Source organism: Dromaius novaehollandiae, chromosome 4 (genome assembly GCF_036370855.1).
Source record: "Dromaius novaehollandiae isolate bDroNov1 chromosome 4, bDroNov1.hap1, whole genome shotgun sequence".
NCBI classification, from domain to species: domain Eukaryota; kingdom Metazoa; phylum Chordata; class Aves; order Casuariiformes; family Dromaiidae; genus Dromaius; species Dromaius novaehollandiae.
The window spans coordinates 21,113,549-21,137,102 of NC_088101.1; the positions used below are offsets into that span (position 1 = coordinate 21,113,549).

The following is a 23,554-nucleotide window of genomic DNA, read 5'->3' on the forward strand; positions in this document are numbered from 1 at the left end:
TATTGCTCGTGACTAATTTTCAGTCAGATGCACCTTAGTAAGGAAGGGTTTTTCTTTTTCTACATTGATCTTTTTGAAAAAATAGTGCAGAGATATGAGAATACTTTGATTGAAGCAAACAAGTTTAATGTTTACCCCAGCTGCTGACTCAAAATACGCAATAAACTGGTACTGCTGCTGACTTGAAGTGCTTATCATTCTGACAGTAAAGGAGTTAAATGGAAAATAACGGTGGTTGCATCTGATGAAATTCGGGCATTAGTATTTATAAAAGTAGGGTTTGATTTTGTGTTTTGAATTGCTGTAGACTGTGCTAACTTGAAAATTTAATTCCGTTAGTTTGGAAATGTGCTTGCTGCATGCTGCAGAGTGCTTCTGAGCCTGGGAAAATCGGAAAATTCAGCAGGAAATACAGGGACCTCTGCTACAAGGACAGCTACTGGAGCCGGCTCTACATCAAACCTGCCGTTGGCCGCAGGCCAGCCACGTGCTCGTAAGGAATTTTAAGTGCGAACAGCAGTATTTTTATTGTGTTGACCTTGGTGTTGCTGCTCGACTCCTCGGCAGGAATCAAAAGCCGCGAGTGCGAACGACCCCAAGCACCGCGCTCGTGTGGGAACAGGCGCTGAAACAGGGGCGAGCCGGCACCCGCCGTCCGCCCCGCCGCTGCCTTCTTGCTTTCCGCGGAGGCGCCCGCACGGCAGCGGGAACGGCGCTGGGTCAGGTCGCGCGGCGCCGCCTCCCCCGGCCGCGCCGCCCCACGCACAGCGCCGCGCTCGCCCCGCCCCGCCCCGCCGCGCCCCCCGCCCCCGGCCGCCGCTCGCCGCCCGCCTCGCGCCTTCGCCATGGCCTTCGCCACCCGCCACTTCGTGCGCGCCGCCTCCTCCTCCTCCTCCGCCGCCGCCGCCGCCACGGCGGCCGCCAAGAAGCTCATCGTCAAGCATGTGACGGTCATCGGCGGCGGCCTCATGGGCGCCGGCATTGCCCAGGTGAGCGCTGCCCTGCCGGCGGCGGAGCGCGGCCCGGCGGCGGCGGCGGCGGGCGCCATGGCGGCCGTTGGGCGGCCGTTAGCGGGCGCGTGCTGGCGACCGCGGCCCCGCTCCGCCGCGCGGGGCTGCGTTTTTGCCCGGTTGCGTTTGTGTTTCGTTAAAAAAAAAAAAAAAAAAAGTGCTTTCCGTGCTGGCTCCGGCAGCGGGGCCCTTCGTGCGGGGCTTCCCGCGGGCCCCAGTGCCGCCGCCTCCGCCGCCTCGGGCCCGGGGCTTTCTTTACGCCGCCTTTTGGCGTCGAGCTGCTCTGGAAACACCCGCGGTGAGTGGTCTGGGCGGTTGCAGGCTGACCGAATTAACTGGCGGTTGCCTGAAGTTGTCGAGTGTTGTGGCGGCGTTGCGTTTGCAGGGGCTGTGTCACGTCTTGGAGTAAGTCCTAATAAGCAAAGTCTTCCTCTCCAGCGGAGGCGATACAAGGAACTGCTGCTGCGGTCTGCTCTTCCTTACGGTTTCCTCATTTCTTTTCCTCTCCCATTTACATTTTTCAGTTGATGTTAAATCTGGATCAGATTTAAGGCTCAAGTCTTATCTGTACTGCCCTGAGGAAGGGAGAATGTGAAAGACAAGCAGTAACTGTACTTTGGTTCAGTTATGACGTGTCACGTGTTGTGTGCTAGCTGCTTGCAGTTCTATACTAGTCGTGTTTTTCTAGTCTTCAAAGCATTTATTTTATGTGCGGTTGATTATGAAGGACAAAGGAAACACTGACTACAAATAAAACAATGTTATGTGTATGAAGCAAATATTAGAAAAACAAATGTATTTCCCTATAATTCCAGTAACTGTAGGCCTCTGTCCTGAAATGAGCTGCTCAAGTTTGCTCTGTTAGAACTAGTTGCAGGAAAGCAGCCAAAAACTACTTCAAAAATCTCTTATTTGAATATATTCTACTTTGCATTAGAATTATTTCATACTGTGTTTTTCCAAAATATACTTGTGTTAGAGTTACTGGCTGTTCTTAGCCTGGAGAGGGGGTATGCTCAGCAATATGACTAAGTTTTGGTCCACAAATGCACTGGAGAGGTAGACCTGCTGGAGCATGCTTTAGGTCACTTCCAGCCAGCCTGCTGGGTTTCCTGCCTGTGGATACCAAGATACGCAGGGAGGCTAACTCTGACAGCTTGCAGATGTCTTGCCCGAGCATAAGGACTGCTGGGCACATGAAAGGACACACCTCTTTTGCACTGTTGGCAAACTTCTGCAATTTTCAGCCTGAATGTTTCAGAGTAGTAGAAACTGCTGCTCTACCACTGCTGTCCAGTTGCTCAATTGCCCAGCTTCTTATTCTCTTGTTAGTCCACATGTCTCCAGGTCAGACAAGTAGGCCAGCAGTGAAGTCTGTTATTTTAATTAAGATGATTCTTAAGACAGTGTGTGGGCAAATTAGAGATCAGGCAGTGTGTAGTAATGTTTGGGAAATGCTGGTCTAAGGAAGAAGTTTCTTCTCACTGGAAAGGGAGCGGATCAAATAATATTTTATTGTTTATTAAAACAAGATACAGTAGATAAATGAAAATGTAGCTGTCTGTAATCTGTGGTGTTATGAAGTGGTTAATATTTAAATGGGACTTATTTTCCCTGTGCCTTTAATCTTTAGCCTTTGGCTTTCAAGTTCATTTTTAACCTGATAGCTTTGCAACAAAAGAATGAACAGTTCTGTCTGATTTAAGATTTAGATATTTACTGAATTCACAGAATAAGATCATGTTGTCCAAGATACCAGGGCACATCACAAATAGTGATTGGAGCATGCCATCCTACAGGTTGGTCCCTTTTTCCTCAAGCAGTAAACTAACGGGGAGGTAGAACAGATTTCTTTTCACTGTACGTGTAAGCAGTAAAACTTTGAGTTCATAAATAGCAATATCCTGTTTTAATAAGTTAGTGGATTTCCTTCTCAGACATGAAGAGTTTTCATGTTCCTGGCAAATCTCTAGCAGGAGGGTTTGTTTGTTTGTTTGTTAAGGAGTTAGGTAATTGTTCATTAACCTGTCTGGTAAAAACACTTCTCTGTGCATTGACGCTACAACTTAAGATTTCCCCTAAAAGAACCTTCAGAGTCAGTCTCAATAAAAGAAGGTCGTTGCTCTCATGTTTGAGGAACGTAAACGCTATTTAAAGGTTATGACTCTGTAGGGAAAATGAATTAATCTGCACGTTCTGTTAGATTTCTCTTTTTTGTAGAGGGCAGCTTGTCAAAAGAAATGTGTGATATTTGGCAGTACCCTAGTTGGGATTGTAGTCCTCTACCGCTGTTAAGGACAGAGGATTGGTTTGCTGACCATCTGCCTCTAATTTATCAATCCAAAATCATCTCAAAACAGAGGTGATAGTAACACCAGGTGGGGTCTGCTTTGTACCCTATTAATATTTTTCCTCTCCTTCAGAGCATTTAAAAAACCATCTCTCCTCTTTCCTCTTTTCTCCCTTTAAAAAACAAAATCAGAGAATTCTCGTACTGGCAGGAGAAGCTAACCTCTGCTAAAATGTACAGCTGAAAGCCGGGAGTTTGTCATTTCTGATTCTGCAGCATGAAGAGCGTTTCTCTGTGAGAAAAATATTAATTAACTCCCTAGTGCAGTTTGTGTTTCTTACTTAACTATTTGTAAAATCTTAGGATCATTGGATAGAATAGTCTGTGTGTGTCTGTCTGAATTGCAAGGAGGTGGTATGACTACTTGACATTTTTTTTTCTTTTCTCTAAATCCAGCTCCGGTAAGAATGAGCCTGAAAAAAGGAGATTATTGGGGGGGGGGGGGGGGCACGGAGGGTTCTTTACGAACTGTTCAGTGGTGGTCTGGTAATTATAAATGGAATATCGTTGAAGCATCTCCTGTAAACGTGCTTGGTAATGCTTTTTCTGAGGAAGGGTGGAGGGTCTTGCTTTGCCCTTGCAATGACCAGCAACAGATTAAGTGTTAGGAGTGGAAGGCCAAGCTTCATTTGAAATTTCCTTATAATCCAGTTGTTTTTATAAATAATGCTAATAATGAAAATAAAATCACAGATTAAAAAAAAAAAAAAAAGACCAGCTGCAGACTGACATGTTGTTAAAGCTATACTGCTGCTGTCTAGAGATGGTTTGGTATTTATTGGATGGATTAGTGGGGGAAGCTTGGGTGAGAATGGTGCCAAGCTTGTCAGAGGAGGCAATTCTGCCTTATGATTTCATTTCAGCTAGCCTTGTTGGAGTTGGTCTTGCGGGTTCTGGAAATTTTTAGTCTCTAGGTGCAAGTTAGACAAAGTACAAGTCTGCAGAATGCAAGTCCCTAAGATGTGTTACTTAAAATCAGTGGAAACATTATTTGAAGTGCATAATTCTGAGGTCAGTTTAATATCCTTTAATTCTTTTCTGTCTGATTCTAGTGAGTCGTCTGCCCCAACACAAATTAGTACAGTTGTTTTATGATCTTGACATCAAATCTTTTTTTAATTTCCAGGTTGCAGCAGCCAGTGGTCACGCTGTGGTGTTAGTAGACCAATCAGAAGAAATCCTTAAAAAGTCTACAAAAGGAATTGAAGAGAGCTTGAAAAGAGTGACAAAGAAGAAGTTTGCAGATAAGCCTGAGGTTGATATCTTTGTATTTATACCTTTAGGGAAACTCGGGCAATACAAAACTCCCATTTTGAAGTTCTCATTGCTGATAGTTGGTGCATTATAGATTCTGTTAATATACTGGCTTAAAAAGAAAACCCTGTCCGTTATGCTGGAAGAACTTTAATTTTCTTGGATTTTTTGGCTCAAAGAGGCTGGGAGAATGAAGTCTTCTCTTATTTTTTTCCCTTCTAGACTTCGGCTTCAAGATAAAGATTTAAAAGAACTTGGTGATTTCTTAAAACAAATGCTAAACTTCCTGCTAAATTGTTCACCCTAACTTGATAGCAAGCTATCTTTAAGCGCTTTACTGGGAATTCATCAATTTTATCCAGAAATTAACCATTACAAAAATTGTCATAATACCTTTGTGAGGAGTCTTTTGTCGATTAAAAGATTGGGCACAAAAAACAATTACTGCGAAGGAAATGAGAGTGCAAGTTTAACTACCCTGAACATGAATTAGAGATGTAAGGTACTTAGCATTTACATTAAGACTTACATACAGCCAGTCACTGTGCAGCAGTTGATGCATTTAAATGTATATCCTAAAGGTTATTTGTTGCTTTGCCTGTTTCTCTAAATTCCTTTAGCAGCTGGGGAGGAAAGGAGGAAAGCGTAACATTGCATTTTACAGCAGACACAACTTTTATTTTTATACCTATTTCATAGATAGTATATACTAGTATTGATGATTACCAGCATGAATGATGCAGCGCACAAGGAAATGAAAAAGGGCTTGTTTGCCTGAGGCAGCACAGAAGAACAGCTATAATAACTAATAGCTATACCAGTATAACTAGAGCAATATAATTCCCCACATATAATTATGGAGAATCTTTTAATCCAAAAGCAAATTGTCCACATGATGGTTATACTTTGAATGTGACATTGTATTTTTAGTATGCCGGTATGTTTTTATTTGTATTGGGTTTCTATTTTCCCTTGTTTAAAAATCTTGCCTTTGTGTTTGATTTTTGTCTTCGTAAATAAGAGTCAGTGATTGGCAGCTTTACTAGTCAGAAAATAGAGAATTTTTTCCCCTCATTCCTAGCAAAAATGTAGTAGGTGTTGTTTGTAAGCCATTTCATTTCCTGAAGTATCCACAAACTATCACATATCCATTCATAGCAGTGAACTGTAAAACCAGATAATTATTTCACTGAAGGAAAACAGTGCAAGGGTTTGAAACTGGGAAGGTTCATCTTTACTGAGAGCAAGTCCAGGTTCTCTCAGAAAATACTGAATGACAAACCAGTTGTTCGTTTACACTTTTGCGCTGAAGATTGAACTAGAGAATGGATTGAATAGTTTTGCTAAAATTTGCTAGGAAATTTTTGTGTGTCAGTGAAAGCATTCTGTTTGTACATACTTGGAACTTTCTCACTGATTTGGAAATGTGGCAGAATGCCTTAAGTTTTGAGGGCTTAAATACACCTCAGAGGATGTATGGGGGTTTTCATATAAAAATCAATGAAATCATTGTAAATAGACATTGGAGCTTCTTGGGATGTTTCAGGCTGGCACTGAGTTCATTGAGAAGACCTTAAAGAACCTGACAACAAGCACAGATGCAGTAGCGGTGGTCCACAGCACAGATCTGGTGATAGAAGCCATTGTGGAGAACCAGGAAATTAAAAGTGAGCTCTTCAAGACGCTGGATAAATTTGCTCCAGAGTGAGTATATTTTTCTGTTACTTTTTGAAACTTACATCTTTGTATGTTCTGTTTTTTCTTAAAACATTAATTCTACATTTTCTTAGCTTCTTTTCTTAAAATTAGGAGTATTTTTCCCTTAGGCTAACTTCAGACTGTCAGGGAATATTTGACAGGTGCAGATGTTCCAGACACTTTCAGATGCATTGACTGGATTTATTTACTTGTTGTATTGCTTCATGTAGGGAGTTTCATGGTACGTTTGGATCCAAACAGGTTTGTGATGGGTTCCATCTACTCTAAAGGTTCAAAGTCTGCTTTTCCAAGTTGCTTAAGTTTTCCCTTCAGTCTAGCAACAAGATTTTCATACCGAAGAAGAGCATGGCGAAGACTGAGATTTTCTGCAGTGGTGGATTAACTTTCTTTTAATTAGCTTGCATAAGCCTGGCAAACTGCTAAAAAGAAAATGTTTTTGTCCAGCTTATTTATGTTTAATATTTTATATCTGTTACACTTCCCCAGATCTTTCATGATAGTATTTTCATAGCACAATTGAAAATCATCATGAAGTGAACTAGCCATTCCTTTTTATGCAAATTCAGTGTACTTCTTAAGATTCAGTCCTGCAGTTGATCTGAAAGTTGGTTGCATTTTTTTCCCCTTAGTGATTCACATGCAAGTTATTGTGATGAGCTGAACCATATTTTTCACTCCCTGAGATCCAGCAGCATTTGAGGCAGAAATTACAGGGGTAGACTTCTGAAGGAAAGGAAGAACAGTTCTTGAGCCTGGTTGTGGGCAGATTAAAAAGATACTTCTGTGAACCATCTAGAATTTTTTTTAACTGTAATCCCACCCCTCCCATCCGAACTATTCACGCTAAAGAGGTTTGATCTTTACTGCTGCTATAGAAATGAAAATCTGAATGGTCCTGTTCTAAGATGGAAAATCTTAATAACAACTTTGTCAAGCTTATGCATAGTTCAGGAGGCTGCAGGAGTAAGAATCATGACTCCCAATTTTTTTCACAGTTCCTTTTTTTTAGAACAACCGCAGAATTTCAGATTGGTAAAGGATTAGCAAATGTCAGCATTACAGCTGGGAAATCTGCATGTTTTGACATGCTGAGTGGCCTGTAAGATATCTCAAGTTGGTATCAGTATCAGTTACTCAGCTGGAGTTATCTGTTCAGGCAGTTGTAATAGAAGTATCCCTCCAAGCTCAAAACTGAATGCAAATGCACAAGAGTAGAATAAGCTAGTCCTGATATAGATGGGGTGTGGTTAATGTACAGGTTCCCATATTTAAATTGAGAAATGGGATGATGAAATATTTGTTGTTAGTGTGCCTTAACATGAACAGGTTTAAGAAATCTCTTAGAGTAAGTCGTAGCTTAACAACGGTTTAAGCTAACGAAGTTTACTTTGTATTATGAGAGTTTGGAAATGGCGCGTTGTCAGTTATTGTGCGTGAGTTAGAATTGTAAATCATTTCTTAGCATGCACTAACTCAGGTACTTACAGTCCCTGAAACGATTATATTTGATAACTTTAGAAAGTTACTGTTGAATTATATCCAAAACAAAGATGCCATTAAGCTGAGTATGTAGTCTCAGGAGCTTGATTCTTGCAATTGATGACCCGGGATCACAAGACCTTGACTGCTGGCAGATCTACTAGCTCTAACTAGTACAGCTAGATCTGGAGGTATTGGCTAACAGCTATTCCAGATGGTCTAATTTAACTAAAGAAGTTAACAAGCTGCAACTTGAACACAATGTCCAGGGAGAAAAAAATGTTATCATTAGTTGACTTCAGCCTGGGGAGATTTTCTAGCTATCTGATATGGTTAATGACCGAAATTGCCTGTAGTTTCTGAAAACAATAGATGATCACAAAAGGCCTTCCATTGAACTGCCTTGGCAGTTACCAAGATTCCTAGTCACAACTAGGTTGCACCTATCATAGGAAAACAGACCACTGGTTACCTGAGTCTGTGTATTTTCAACAGAGAAAGCTAATGAGGGAATTGCAGAGTACTAAATGGCAAAGGGTCTAGAACCAGACAGCGAGGAAGGGTAGGCACAGGGACTCAAATGGACCGTTATTTAGTAACTTGCATATTTGGAACACTTGATGCCTTTTTTTCCTAAGATTGGACTGTTTATATGCATAACTATCTTGAAACATGACATTCAAAACTGCAAAATGTTAACAGATATTGGGAGGTGCTCAGATATGCTCCTGGATGCTGCAAAAGGCATCGTTTTGCAGAGCTGGGAAAAATGACATCAGACAAGAAGCCTTCCTTTTTAAGAGGAGAATTGGAAGTGATGGAAAAATAAAGGTATCTTATGCATAGGAAAACGAAAGTAAGTGGTGAAGAATCTAAGCTGTGGGGTAACAGCATAGCTGAAAGAAATGCCAGTAAAATTGTGAAACACAGTAGCCAAGTGTTTGAAATACTAGCTATGAGATACAAATGGTAATTTGTAATTATGTGAGTAATATGGGGAGTTGGAATTCATGCGAGTAATATGGGGGGAAAAGCAGAAATGTCCAGTCAGTATTTTTCCATGCTTAGATTGATGCAGTTGGCTTTATTCATCCAGTGTGTCATCATGATGGAATAGAAAGCAATATGTGTCAGTGCAGTTGTCATACAGCCTTTGCTAAGATTTCAACATTAAAAACTTCAAAATTATTTTTTAGACTAGTGGACTGTTGCATCAGCTTAGTAGGGATGGTAGACTTGAGGTTGATTGATGTCTTAAGACAAGATTTATTTACAGATGACTCTAATTTAGTCCTGGGAGGAATTTTGTTTCTGTGAGGCCTTGGACATTGATGATACTTTGAACTGTACCCTATAGGCAGAGATCGTGAAAGATCACCCTCCTGAGGTGTGAGGGCCTGTTTTAATTCAAATCTTTGGGCTTACCATAGGGATAGCCGATTGAAACTTAGGGGCCTGTGTATTACCGTTGGTCAGATAATATGATGAATTATGCCTTTGGAAATTAAAGTATGTGAAAGCTTGTGCTTTTCTTCCTTTGTACTGTATCCTGTGTCTCATGTGCTGCTTCAGATGCAACAGCTACATGTTCATCTCATGTATTTGGTTTACAGTGACCTCTACAACAAAGATAAGTCTGGGATGCAGCACAAAACCAAAATGTTGTGTTAAAAAACAGAACAAAACTGAGCCTATTTCCTCTTCATTTTTCTCTGTAAAAGAACTATAATTCCTCTGAAGGTGGATCTATATGGATCTATAGTTGAGGGGGAGGGGGAGACGGACAGACTGTTCCTTATTGAAAGAAATTCTGTGAGTGAGGAAGTGAATTTCTCTCAAGTTTTCAAAGGAAACTTATTGAGCCAGAAGTGTTTGGCAACCCCAGAGAGCACTGAGAACCCAGGCTATTCCTCATCCAAGCAACTGTCCAGGTGACACGATGAGGGCTGTCTTAGAATGCCATCAGTCTGGCTACTTACTGTATTGTGCTTGTAGAGCTTTGCTGAATTGCTTGCGTATGTTGTATTACTCTCAGTGTTACACTCCTAATACGGTGGGTTTTTTATGTTCCTCATAAATGATCTATGATCTTTGTAAAGGTTATCATCTTCAGAACAAAAGATAAAGTTTTGCTACCCACTTTGAGAACTGTTTCTCCTTGCTTACGTTCAATCAGTGCTCACATTTCCATTCTGAAAAGGTCAGGTTAGGGTTTTCTTGTAATACCCTTGCATTTTTCATATTTTTTCAGGTATTTAAACACTGCAGCACCTTTGCAAACAGGAGCATAATGAATATATCGAAAGATTTTTTGGGTATCTGCTTTCTTAAGAGCTCTTGCCTTGCTTCCTGGTAATCTCTGGGTGGTGGGAATGCATGACAACATTTCATGGTCTAGGATTAATCTTCAGATGTGGAAACTCAGCTAGGAATTGGCTAGTGTTTCTGGATTTTTCAGTATATTCAGAATCAGTGTGCTATAAAACTGGCTGTGAAGAAGTGTTCTTCAGATTCACTGTATAAAGGAGATGGACTGTTAAGAGTAAAGTTTTACCAAATAGGTATGTTTCTCTTGGGTTGGGCTCTATTCTTAGTTTCTTCCTATGACCCACTAGATGGCAGCAAAAGAAAGCACACTGATGCCTGGAAAAGCATTACTAATACTGCTGCTTTCAAAAGCCTTCCAACTCTGCTGTCACTTGAAGCTTAGACTGTTTACCTAAGTCACAGAAGCATTTATCTTTCATTGTAAGCTCAATTTAAATCAATTGGTTGATCAGAACAGAGTGTGTAAATAAAATGCCCTTGAGTGCAGTACAAATTTAATGAAGTTTTTTTCTTGAGGCATTGTGTGAGATTATAGTATTTACCCACAAAAGTGATGCTGAAGTAAAATCTTTCATTCTCAGTGCATTATTTTGTGAGATGTAATCTCTGCTAGGTTTAAATTTGGGCTCACTTAAATAAAATATTTTTATATGAATATTTGAGTTCTTTGTAAGCAGTGACAGATGTTCAGTGAAGATAAGCATCTTTCATATGGGAGGTCAAAATTGTAGAATACAGAATACTCTTTTTAGTACTCCACCTCCAAGTAATGTAAGGCCTGCTTTTTGGTGGGGAAATAACAAAAGGATATTTGTAAGAAGTGTAAATAGAAAGTCTCAGGATTTTTTATTTCCTTCTCCTTAACAAATTCTCAAAAGCTCAGAAAGCATAAATAAAAAAAATGGAAGTCAGAGCGTGTTTTTTATCCCAAAATGTTTTCTTTTAATTGCCCTATGACATGTCCCTATGACTTGCACATAACTGCAAAAGCTCTATTGTGAAGCTCAGTTATATCTTGGTAGAATGTAAATGAAATACTAATACAGATTAACATTTGACCAGTCCAGTAGGATAATCTTTTGGAAGGTAGATAGGATATAGTCCAAAACGGAAGGTAGGGTTTCATGTCTAATTTAGCTTCTGATTTGTGCGCCTTTGAGAAGATGTCACTCGTGAGTTTTCTGTGTGATGTCAATATGACAGGGCTGTGGAGGCTCTGAGATATTTCTGAAATAAAGCATTATGAATTGCAGTTAATAAATCTGGTTTATATCTGTGAAAAGGACTTCATATATGTCTTAAAGGAAGTGTGATTTTTGTGTATTCCTCGCAGTGTCTTATATGTAGCAGTTTTTATCCTCCCTTTTTCATCAGTTCTTTCCTCTGGTAGTAAGCTTGCTTATGAGGTCTCCCACTGGTCATTATTAAAAAGATTCCAAATATTTTTAGACTCCAAAATGCATATTTGACATGTCAAAAGACTGGGTTTCCATGGATGTCTAAATGATTTAAAATCACAAATTCCATTAAGTTTCCAGGATTACTGAAGAAATTTTCTGGAATAGATCTGGGCTGTTAGTGATTTTTTTCCTACTTAAAAATCCTTTTCCTTGACCTACTGAAGTATTCAACGTACTTCCCCTGGAACTGGAAACTCACATGGCCCTTCCAGCGGTTATTTTTTCGTTGCTATATTTATACCTCAGAAAGATAGTTGTCATTTATGTAATCCGTATGTTTGTTTTTCCAGGCATACGATATTTGCAAGCAACACTTCATCTTTGCATATCACACAGTTGGCTAACTCAACCACCAGGCAGGACCGATTTGGTGGTCTTCATTTCTTCAATCCTGTGCCTATGATGAAGCTTGTGGAGGTAAGTGTCTGATAATAATGTGATAATAACCATACTACAGTTGCTTATCACTGAGAATTCAGTTAGATGAAAGAACAGATCTCAGTTTGCAGCTCTTCTGACATGGAATAAGCTACCTCTGAGGATAAGAGAGCGATGCGGTCTCTGCTGAGGGGCAGAGTGAACAGACAGAGGTTACTCCTGTCCCTAGGCTCCAAAGTTCTCCCCTGAAGCTGCCAGCAGAAGTGCCATTTATAATGATCGTTTCAGTCATGTAGGCAAGCTGATTAATGAGAACTGCTTTCTAGGATAGAAAATGATGTACAGATGAAATCTTACTGCGTTGTGGCTTTTGAAACACTTTCAGTCATATTTGTTCAATGTTCTAGATGATTTGTCTATGTTTTTACATAACTCTTTGGATGTTTTTTTCCTAAATACACTCTCTTTGGCTACATCATGCGATTTGTAATAATATAGCAATGTTGAACAGAATAATAAATAATCTGGTGTAGAGTTTATTTGAGCATCCAAAATGTGGTCACATCACAGTAAAACTGCCAGGTCTCTCTCTTCCTCTGCCTTTTCTCTCTTCTTCCTTCCCCACCAAATCAAGAGAATAACTTTGGATGGCTATGCAACAGGAATGGAGATGAGCTAGACAACAAAAGAACACACACACTATATAGGGAAAGAGTGTGAACACTGTGGCTGACCTTGATCAGCTAGAACCTCTTCAGTAAATCTCAAAATAAACTTTACATCTTCAGCACTCTGCCTTAAATTATTTCCTGTATTTTATGCCCTTAAATGCTGCACATCTTTTTCTTTCCTGTGTTCCCTAAGCAGATAATTCTAGTATTGCCTTGATGACAAACACTTTGAATATGTTGTGCCTTCCTTTTGAACTGAGATTCATTTTGTTACACTTTTTTGCTTGTTTTCCACGAAAATGCAGTTGCTTGCTCTGTGTCTTGGAATATGTGTTCTTTCCTCCTTCCTTCTCCTCTGCTCTTAAACATTTGAACCTTTTGGCTGAAATGAACAAATTTGATTTAGAATGTGGTTATCTAACAAGGGTTCAGACACTTGCGAGTTCTCTCTCACTAACTTCTGTTCCCATCTGGAATTTTTTTAGTTTAATGTTGCATCCTGTATATTGTGACTAAGTATTCTGTGGGAAAAGGTTGTAAGGGGGAAAGGGAGGAATTTTATAGTTGTTGTCGGAGATAACAGAAATCTTAGTGTAATTCCTTAGCCTAACAGAGACTTTATTGGTTTCTGTGCTAGGAACTACTTACTCCCAGTAATTTATTGATTTGGATAAAAATCTTTTATGCCTTGTATCAAACCTAAAACAAATGATAGTCTTTAGAAATTCAAACTGAACTTTTATGAGGTTTGAAAAATACAAAAGATATCCATCATCTTTTGTAAAAACAAAACGAAACAATCTGTGTTTTTTCTCTCCATGTATGACTGCTGTGGTCAGTCCTTATAATTTGTTTTTTTCACCTGATTTGAGTGTCCTAGCCTAAAGTCACTCCAGCTGCTGAGCAGTAGTTGAACAACTGTAAGACACAGAAGGTATGTTTTTAGTGACTTGATCTTGCAAAGTGAGAATATGAATACATAAATACACTCTTTAAGGCTTTGCTTTTGTTTCAGATCTACTGATATAAATCAGGATTTGCATTGACAAGCATGGTAGAGTGACATTTCCTGTATAAAACAGATGTTTCAGTTGGAAATAATGGAAAGTTTTCAAGGGAATGACCAAAACTGTAAAAGATATTGCTGCAATTGCCAGTCATCTGTCACAGAGGCTGTCCCTCGTGCGTCACAGCTCTGCAGTGACTTTGAATCTTATCTACAATTTTCATAGATTGTTGATCTCATGTTCAAAAGAACACAGCTTTGAGGGGAGTTCTTTCTCTGATAGTCTGAAAGACTGGAACTAAGGTTTAAAAATCCTGAAATGTATGTTAGAAACCGTTGCAGTCATATGTAAATGTGACTCAGATATTTTTATGTAACTTCAAAGTAAAAATTACTCTCTCCTCTCTCCTGAGGAACAATTCCCCTCAGTATTACCACTGGTTTTGTGTTGGCCTCATCATTAGTCATCAGGATGGCTGGGAGAGAACTCTTAAGTGACTTAGAAGTATTCCAACATGGAGTTCAGCCATAATGGTTTACATATAGCAGCTTGCTTGCCAGTTACTGCACATGGAGGTCAAGTTTCAACACAAATATCACAAGCAGTTTAGCTTCTGCAAGTCATTTTTTATGCTGGGTCTCGAATAAATAACTCAATGCATCCAAACTCCAGGAAATGTTCTAGAAAAGACTACACATGATGAAAGGAGAAGACTCAGTTGTGAAGAACGTCAGCCTGGGAACATACTACTTGAAAGCTAACAGGCTGTTCCAAATTTGAAAAACAGATTTTAAGTTTTCTTTAGAGTTGTCTGTGCTCTTGTTTACTTTGGGCAAGTAATGTTACACCCTTTACATCAAGAACTGTGTTTGTAAATACAGTTCTCTAGGGTGATGTCAGCGTGTTTCCCAAGGCAGCAGAGACTATGTGGTTTTAAAGTTCTGTTATACTATAATCTCTTAAATGGGATTCTGAAAAGATGGTTGCTTTTACCATCCATACTGGGTAGGTGGGAAGATATTTCAAACAAACATATAATTTCAAAATGTGTAAAATGCTTCGGCTATTTTAAAAATAGCTTTCTGTGTCTGTTACATATCTGTCCATTGAATTTGTTTTTTGTGACACAAAATATTTTGTGAATTTTTGGTATAGTGTTCTGAACTGTGGTTTGTTGTCATACCATGAAGTGAGAGAGATTCTGCTTATAAATGTATGTATGTTTTTCCTTCCTTCCCCCTGTATAGGTCATCAAGACACCAATGACCAGCCAAAAGACTTTTGAATCACTTGTCGATTTCAGCAAAGCAGTAGGGAAGAGTCCTGTCAGTTGTAAGGTGAGTACATTTGGATTATGGGGAAGGGTGTACAGCGTGCAGAAGATTCTCTTTTAAAACTGTTCGTTTTAAGGTGATAGTTTTTAATAGATTATAAGAGCACATCAAGAATGTTCAGGCTGCCTTTACCCAGATTCTTTTCTCCATTAAAAACATTTTGATAAAGAAAGCCCTCGCATTTACCACAAATTCCTCTAAGTAGGGTGACTCTAGACATCTTGTGAGAAACCGCAAACCTCACAGCCACTGGTGTTTATAGTTGATTTTTCTTAGTCCTGCTGAGGCGTGGACTGGAGAGCCTAAGCAGGAGCTCGTCTTTAGCCATGCTTGAGACAGGACTGCTACCTCTTGTGGTGTGAGGCAGCTGGATCCTCCATGGTGTGTGCTCATTGCAGGCTTTTCTTACGCTGCAGTACCCAGAGCCATATTAATTTTCATTGCTTCAGAGCTTTGTTTCTTGTCTCTAGAGAAACACCCAATTTCCTAAGTACAGTATACTTTTTCCAAATCCATTAAGTTGCAGTCTGCGTAGTTTTGTGCAAGCTATTGCCCTGTGTTTCAAAACCCATGGGAGACATTTGGTCGTAAAAAGAAGGGACAGTTACCTGGTAGTTACCAGTGCTTCAGCATCTGGATGCTGGACTCATTCTAACTGTGCTGCTAAATAGCTCTGCAGCCTTAGGTGATTTTTCTCATGTTTCTGCCTCAGTTTTCCACTGTGGAAAGAGTATAAAATTATATATATATATATGTTATTGCTTATGAATTAGCATGGGTAGAGGGTACTATAGAAGTATGGTCACTTTCCGTATTTGAGCCTTTTTTTAGTTGCTGTTTGTAGAAGGAAAGTTGCTTGGAATACTCTGGATTAAATATTGAGGAAAAAATGGAATAAGCAATAAGCATCTGGAACAGTAGTAGTATACTAAACAATACTGTATTTGCAAAGTGCTCTCTCTTTGTTTTTTCTTTGTGTTTTTGATTTTGATTACAGCTTGCGTAGAAGATGTTCTGTATCAGTTTGGTGTTATTTTCCTCTGATAGCAAATGTCTTATCTTTTCATGGAAGCGTTTGTTTTTTGCTATTGAAGTGATCTTAACTTTCAGAAGTTATTTAGAAGAGATTTAGCAGTGAGGCAAAAGTGCACAGTTTAACCAGGAATATTTCTAGCAATGAAAGCACACAAAAAAACATTAGGGAAAAACTGCTTTTTTTGTATCCCTCAGATACAGCAGATACAGTGTCAGCAGAACTTTGCTAAAGAAAAGGTATTTGCCAACTGACCACACTACATTGTTTTAAGGTTAATTGAGTTGGGCTTATGGTAGTCCTACTGCTCTCAATCACGAATATTTGTGCTGTTCCTTGTTTGTGAAATTCATCCTTTATTGCTTAATAGTGAGCAGGTAAATCGGATGAAAAGTGTAGTTTAGAGCGTACCAAATCTTGATGGTTCAAAAAATGTCTTCGTGCCCATATTTAATTTGTTGTATAGTGTTTGAGCATAGTACTGGTAAAGAATGTTTGTTTAGAATCCCTTTTTTCTTTTTGTAGGATACTCCAGGCTTTATTGTTAACCGTCTCTTGGTGCCATATATGCTTGAAGCTGTTCGACTTTTTGAGAGAGGTACTTGTAGGGGTATTTACTTCAGGGGATGTTTACGTGTTACTCTGCTAAATAATAAATCTCTTCAGAAAAAGTGTTGGGATTCCTTCATAACTTTCATACCTTAGAGGATGGAAGTGAAAATTAGAGGTAGTGTACTTTAAATATCAGCCAGTGTGTATAGTTGAAAGGACCTTGTCTTTGTTTTGAAATGCCAGTGTATGCAGAGTCAGAAGTTACTAATTACCTGTGTGGGAAACTTCTGGTGGTGGAAAATGTTTCTGTATTGGAGATGAAGAGGCGAGTGTAATGCCATTGTAAAAAATATCCTCAGCCTGATCAGGACTCAACTGATCAGGAAATCCCTTCTGCCTCCACCAAGAGGCCATTATGAAAGTGCCTGGAAATTCCATCAAGGGACCATTAGGAAAATTCTCCAAAGGTCACTTATATGGGGGTTGTTAGTGAAAACACCAATTCACACACAATTTTCAGGTAAGTAGTATAATACTCTCTATCACCCTGTAGTGGTATTGGAATACAAGTGATTTGGGGTCAATCCTGTTGCCCCCTAAAACCTCTTGTTCCTTTTCTGTGTCTTTTTTTAGACCTGTGTTCTTTAGGAAGTTCCATTTAAATGCTGGTCTCTTTCACGTTAATATTGAGGGTAGGTAGAAATAAACACAAATCCCCAAAGAACTACTTAATTTACAAAACCTAAATAATTGTTTTGAAAAGAAAACAAGCTTATAATGTGAATGGATAGAGAGGAAATTACAGAGTATAACTGCTCGTATTTCAAGTGTTCTGTTCATAGCTGCATGCTACTAAGAATGTTATTTGAAACGTTTTGTTTTTGAAAGCACAACTTTCTTACAGATGAAAGCACTTCATTATCTGAATTCCACCAAATATGCTTTAAATATTAAAAATATCTTTTATAGCACATGGGAGGGATGGTTTGATCTCTAGGAAAAAATATAAATGCAACACTACTTGTTTATCCATCAACAAATGTACCTAATTACATCTCAAAGGGAGAAAAGAGCAAATTTCAGTGACTTGAAAGGCAAAGGCATGGATGTGAGGGGGCATTACTCTTAAAACAAACAAACAAACAAAAAACAAAAATACCCCACAATTCTGAACAGTGTGCATGGGTTTCTTACTGTATGTAAAAGAGTTGCCTTTGTTAAGTGGCTTCTATACTCCAGGAGACAAAATAACTTTTAGTTAAATGTAGAGGAAAACAGACACTGAGTTTATATATTAAAATTGACTGTTACCTGCCCAGGCAAACCAATATTTTGATTTCATCTTTATTTTGTTTGTGTTTTGTTCAACAGAGGGATATTTCCAAACTTGTTAAAATTCATTAATGAATTTTTAACTCTTAAGAAATCAATTCTAAAAGCTGGTTAATGTTTTGAAAAGCCTGGCGGCTATCTCCTGATTCATATTTTCTGTTGAATCAGGTTAAATTTTTATCACCTCCTTTGCATTAATTCTGGAGAGTATACACTTGAGCCAGATTGTCATCTACATTAATAAGGGGTTTGGGTCTTTCCTGACAATACTGAACATTGAAATACCATTTTATTGAGTCTGTCCTTGAGTCCTTATTTATGCAAAATCTCCATGGTTTAAATGGTCAAGGATTTGCATGTTTTTGCATAGATAAAATACCTTTAGTAGATTAACAGAGGTTTAAACAGGGGGCATATTATAAATATTAATGTGTAATGGTCTGTTTTGAACTCTTTAATGAAAAAAAACAAAAAAGCAAAGTCAGTCAAGTTTCTGTGGGAGTCTGCTATATATCCTAGTAGATCTAAGCGTGAGCTAGGGTACAGCCCTTGTTTGCCCCTTTACCCTTTTTAATTGTGTTGTAATGCTGCTAATTTCCTGCAGACCGATTAATATTTGTGAATTACCCTTAGCTGTAAGGTGGCAAAGTGCCAATTCTAACAAACTGTGTGCCAAATCCATTGGCAGAAGTAAATACAAGTCCATCAACCTCAAATGAGTTGAGTGTTTACATGTGCTTGACTTTGGGGAACTTAAATTATACTGGAATTAAGTGGAACTTAGAGGCTAAGTTTTCCCAGTTTCTCAGAAATAAAAAAAAAATGGTTAAAAAAGATAACAGTAAAGAATAAAGGGAGATATATTAAAATTATTATTTAATGCAAGGTTATCAGTGATGTTTTTCTACTTACAGGAGATTTTGAAAATTTATTTCTAAGATTCTCTGATTTAGGTGTGTATATTGTACAGGCTTTGTCTGCTAAACTTCTAGACACCTTGAATGCCTGTACTCATCAAGAGAGAAGAGAACTTGCACTTTACAGGTATCTCTGGGGTTTGTATAGCTTGATCCTTTTTTATAGGATCTGCAAAGAAGTGCACTGTCTTTATCAGAATATGTAGTAGAAATAAGCAGTAGAGGTGCGTCTGCTTCCGCAGCAACATAAAACATATTCTTAGCAAAAGAAAGAAATGAAAGTTAACTGTGACAAATGCTGTGCAGGATTTGTATACTGCATAGGCACTGACTGAAGTAGCAGGTGCCAGTTTTTCTGCCTCTGTTAGAAACCCTTGATTCTTTATAGCGATGGATGCTTCCCCTGGTCTTTCTGGTAGGTTGCGCCTGGTATATTGAAATGCAAGAGGAATTTAGGAAAGTGGGAAGCAGGTCTGCAGCTCTTTTGTGGGAGAGTTTCAGCTTTGTACTCCAGCACATATTTTTGTGTATGCTGACTCCAGTTTTTGTGGTTCTGAAACGTGCAGAGATTTCTGTGAAAAGCTGCACCAGCATGAAATAGCACCCTGTTAATTATTTATAAGTGGTGGCAAGTAGATGCAGAATCCTCTCTGTTCATCAAACTGTCAATCTTTTCTCTAGGAGATGCATCAAAGGAAGATATTGATGTTGCTATGAAGCTTGGGGCTGGCTATCCCATGGGTCCATTTGAACTGTTGGACTATGTTGGATTGGATACCAGTAAATACATTATAGATGGTACTGCTTGCTTATTTTCTTTTGTTTTTCCTTTTTTAGCTAAATTGTAGATGAATGTTGTAATGTGACTCCTAAATAGTTTAAATTGAATGTTTATGGCACAGCTTTTTAACTGTTGAGGAGAAAGGAGTAAGAATTCAACCACATTGAATAGTCAGCCTCAGTCGTGGTGCACTTTATGGCTTTCAAAGGTGTGCGTATGGAAAACCTTGAGGAGGAATTTATGAAGTAGCTGTTACTCCAAGGGTCTTTTTACTGCAGTCAGTGGCATACCTAACAGACAGTACTGGTGAGGCAACGCTGGCACTGAGCTGCTCATGTAGTTAAGGCCAGGGCGTTGAGCAAGTTTTCATGACACAATAGACAAGCGTATCTTCTTTGCTTATTCTTGCCATGGCTACTGCTGCAGCAACTGCAAAATCATAAAGTGTTGCTGAAATACAGATCCCTGTTTTCTAAGTGGAAACTGGGCTAGAGACTGTCTTAAAATGAAAAAAGCTTGAAGTGAGGCAGCCCAGCTGGACTGTTCTTCCCCTTCCCCTCCCTTTTCCACACCCATGAAGGTACATGAGGGAGAAATAGTGTGCCCTTCCTATCATTTTTAGCTTTAATTTCTATACCACCTTAAATTTCTTTGGAGAGCAGTGCATGTGCACATGAAGAGAAGAAACCCTTCACACAAGCAGTTTCTATGTTGTGATTGGAGATGCTCTGCTGTATTATTTATGTATCTTTATGGAAAATCTACCTCTTTAAAGTGAATATAGTTACTCTAGTTCATATCAGACATGAATTAGAAATATAGTTTGCATACTATATGAAAAGCAAGTTGGCCACTTTTTAATGACAGGATGATCAGAAGTGTTTATGGAGCAGCATAAAAGTCTATGTCTAATATAGCATTGACTTTGAGATATATGACAAACATGGTAGCGGGGTGTGCATATTTTGAAGGCAGACATATGTTAACCAGAGACAGTCAAACAGTGTATAATTGTACCCACTTGGAGAACTGGGAGGAAAATGGTAGAAGAGATTTTACAGAAAATATGATGTGGGAGACATAGAGAAAAAGAGAAAGAGATAGAGGTTGGATTTATTTTTTAAGATTCTTTTCTTGATACTTGTGAGGGGGAATTGAAGGTGACCAGTGAGATTTGTTCCAAGTAGATTCTGAATGGTCTCGCTGAGGAGAGCTGGAAAATTGTCAGTCTTTTCATTCTTTGGTGGTAGAGGCTTATGTAAGGAGCATCATAGATGTGTGGTAACGTGTTCCTTTTTTCTGACTGTACTGTAAATGTTGTGTGTTCATACTTCTGTAACAAATATACACAACACTTTCCAGCTAATTATTCCTCATTTCATATTCTAGCTCTTACGCTATCTCCGCTGTTAGTATTTATTATTGAGTGCTGTATTTAGATGTTAAACCCAACACTTAAATATTGCTGCCCATCTTCAAAGTCTAGTACAAACATAGGATGAAATTCTCGGAATGCTCTTTGAGAACAGCATTTGTACTTCATGTTTTTCCCCTCTTATTGATGGGAACATGTTTTGCCCACTTCAGCAACCTGCAGCAGAAAATACTAATAATGTCAATGGAACTTTACATAATGAAAAAACTGAGGCATGGGAAGAGAGACATGTACTGGAATTTTAAAAATTGTCATGAAAAGCTACAAGTGTTGAGACTCCCTACTCTGGATGTCTAGGAAACCCAGTTAATACTTTAAAAGCATACCATCTTCCTTTCACTTCAGTTGGTACTTGAATGAATGCCTGTGTGAGAACTGTTCTGCCTCCCTGATCAGAAATAGGACACTGTGTTAAAGGAAAAAGATGCACTTGGTGGCAGCTCGTTGATGATTGTTGCATCATTTTGATAATGAAAGGCTTAAGCATTCCCCAGGCCGCATGTCACTTACAAAATTACATCTTCAATTAAATCACCTTGCTTTCAGCCAGTACTGTGGAGCAGGATTATGTTCTCTCACTGTCCGTGTCTTTCACAGCCGGAAATTCAAGTTGAAGTTCCTTTTACTTGAATTTCTTTTCAGCTGACCCCTTCTTCTATTTCCTTTTACTTAGCCTTTTGCTTTCTTCTATTTTAAATATTCTCCTTAATGTTTTTTTTTAAGTACTAAAAATCCCCAGTTACAGAGATTGAGATAATAAGGTCTTCTGAGTAGACTGTGCCTAAAAACTAATTGCTAGATTTGCTCATGATTATGAATACCGATCTGTGCTTTATGAAGCCATATTGAAGGTTTGGGAGAGTCTAGAATAAATTTCAAACCTCCTTCAGTTTGCTAAACTAAGATTTTTCCAAGGAGATGCAGATCTCTATCTTGGCATATAAGCAGGGCTGTTACTAATTCATCCACTTCTTTTCTTCCACCAGGATGGCATTCATTAGAACCCAACAACCCTCTTTTTGCTCCCAGCCCACTGCTGAATAAACTGGTAGAAGAGAAGAAGCTGGGTAAGAAGACTGGAGAAGGATTCTACAAATACAAATGAACTCCAAACCTTGGGAGCTGCTAAACTATCTGTGTATGCTATTCAGCATTCCCATACTACAGGTGAAGTCTGTTTGAGCCCTCCCAAGGATGGCACGAGCTGCATTTAGAGCATAACCCACCTCTGAACTGAGTGATTGCACTAGTTAACAATTTCTGTGCTGAAAGCTTGATTTGGTAGATTAATTTTTCTTGTAATTCTGAAAAGCTTTACATGTACAGTGCCTTCATGCAAATGTTGATTTTTTTTTTTTCAGGTGCAGGACAATAGCAAATGAATTTATGTATTTGAACACATTGTTATATTAATGGGAAAAATCCAAACAATAACCACACTTTTATGAAAATAAAATTTTCAACAATTCTATACTAAATGCCATGACTTCAGTTGATGTACCTGGTTGTAGTAGTCCACTGGGTGGCAGTCTTTTTGCACACTGGCAGATGTAGAGGTGGAAAGGCGGTATGTTGTTTTGTTAAGATTTTTCTTAAATGCAGTGCTAATCTGTAGGTGTAAATTACAGTGCCTTGAACAAGCTTATGTTTTTGAGTGTCATAGTAAAAAAAAAAAAAAAAAAAAAACTTGCAGTGGCAGGCTGTCACCTGCACAGAAGGGTCCCAATACTGCATTTAAAAGAAAACTCATGATTTCTATTGGGATTTCCTGGCATTTTTCAGTTGCAGGTCAAGGGCCACCTTTTGCTAGTTGCTGTAGAAACATAATGAAGAGGTGGTTCCTAATCTGAAGCATTTAGTACATAGCCTAGTTATTAAAAACAAATCTAGGAAGCTTAGGAAAGCTTCCGTATGCTTTTTAGAGTCCTATAAATTGGCTTTATTTAGTGGCACTTCATTTTAAGTGTCATTTTTCACTACAGCACTACTCTACTATTGTAGTCAGGTACTTCAGGGGATTGAAACTAGAGTCTGTGCTGTGTAAACAAATAGGTGTGGCTGGCTGTGTGAGGCACCTTCTGTTTTGCAACTTTATTTCCTTGGGGCTTAGCAGAGTCTGGATTTGTTCTTGATGGGAGTGCTGCAAGGCCTGCCTTTCCTCCAGCGATTGCAGAGCAGATGGGTGTGAGGGTTGGAACTCCAGTTTAATTGAGTAGTAGCTTTCTTCTATTTTATGTATTTTGGATCTGTAAACTGAGTGCTTATATATGTTTTTTTAATTAAAGAAATTATGGATAAGTAATTCTCACATGCCTTTTCCTCCCTCTTCCAACACCTGATACAGATTAGCTGTAAAGAAACTGAGGCTGACATGCTGGTTTTGTTGCACATGATCACACAAGAAGTCTGAGAGGGGAATAAAGGTCATTGTTTCATTGGATCCAGGATCCTCATTCCAGATTTTCTGCTTTTCAGTTGCTTGTCTTGAAAGAGCATCAAAGGAAGGAAATCATA

At 38.9% G+C, this 23,554-nt stretch overlaps 1 protein-coding gene across 1 annotated transcript; it reads left to right on the plus strand.

Moving 5' to 3' along the window:
* Positions 1-791: 791 nt before the first annotated feature.
* HADH (hydroxyacyl-CoA dehydrogenase) lies at positions 792-23,338 on the plus strand. Its single transcript, XM_064510573.1, has 8 exons — positions 792-989; positions 4,487-4,615; positions 6,161-6,318; positions 11,891-12,017; positions 14,904-14,993; positions 16,549-16,621; positions 19,506-19,622; positions 22,027-23,338. The coding sequence occupies exons 1-8, from the start codon at positions 846-848 to the stop codon at positions 22,143-22,145; spliced, it is 957 nt and encodes a 318-aa protein (XP_064366643.1). The 5' UTR covers positions 792-845; the 3' UTR covers positions 22,146-23,338.
* The last annotated feature ends 216 nt before the right edge of the window (positions 23,339-23,554 follow it).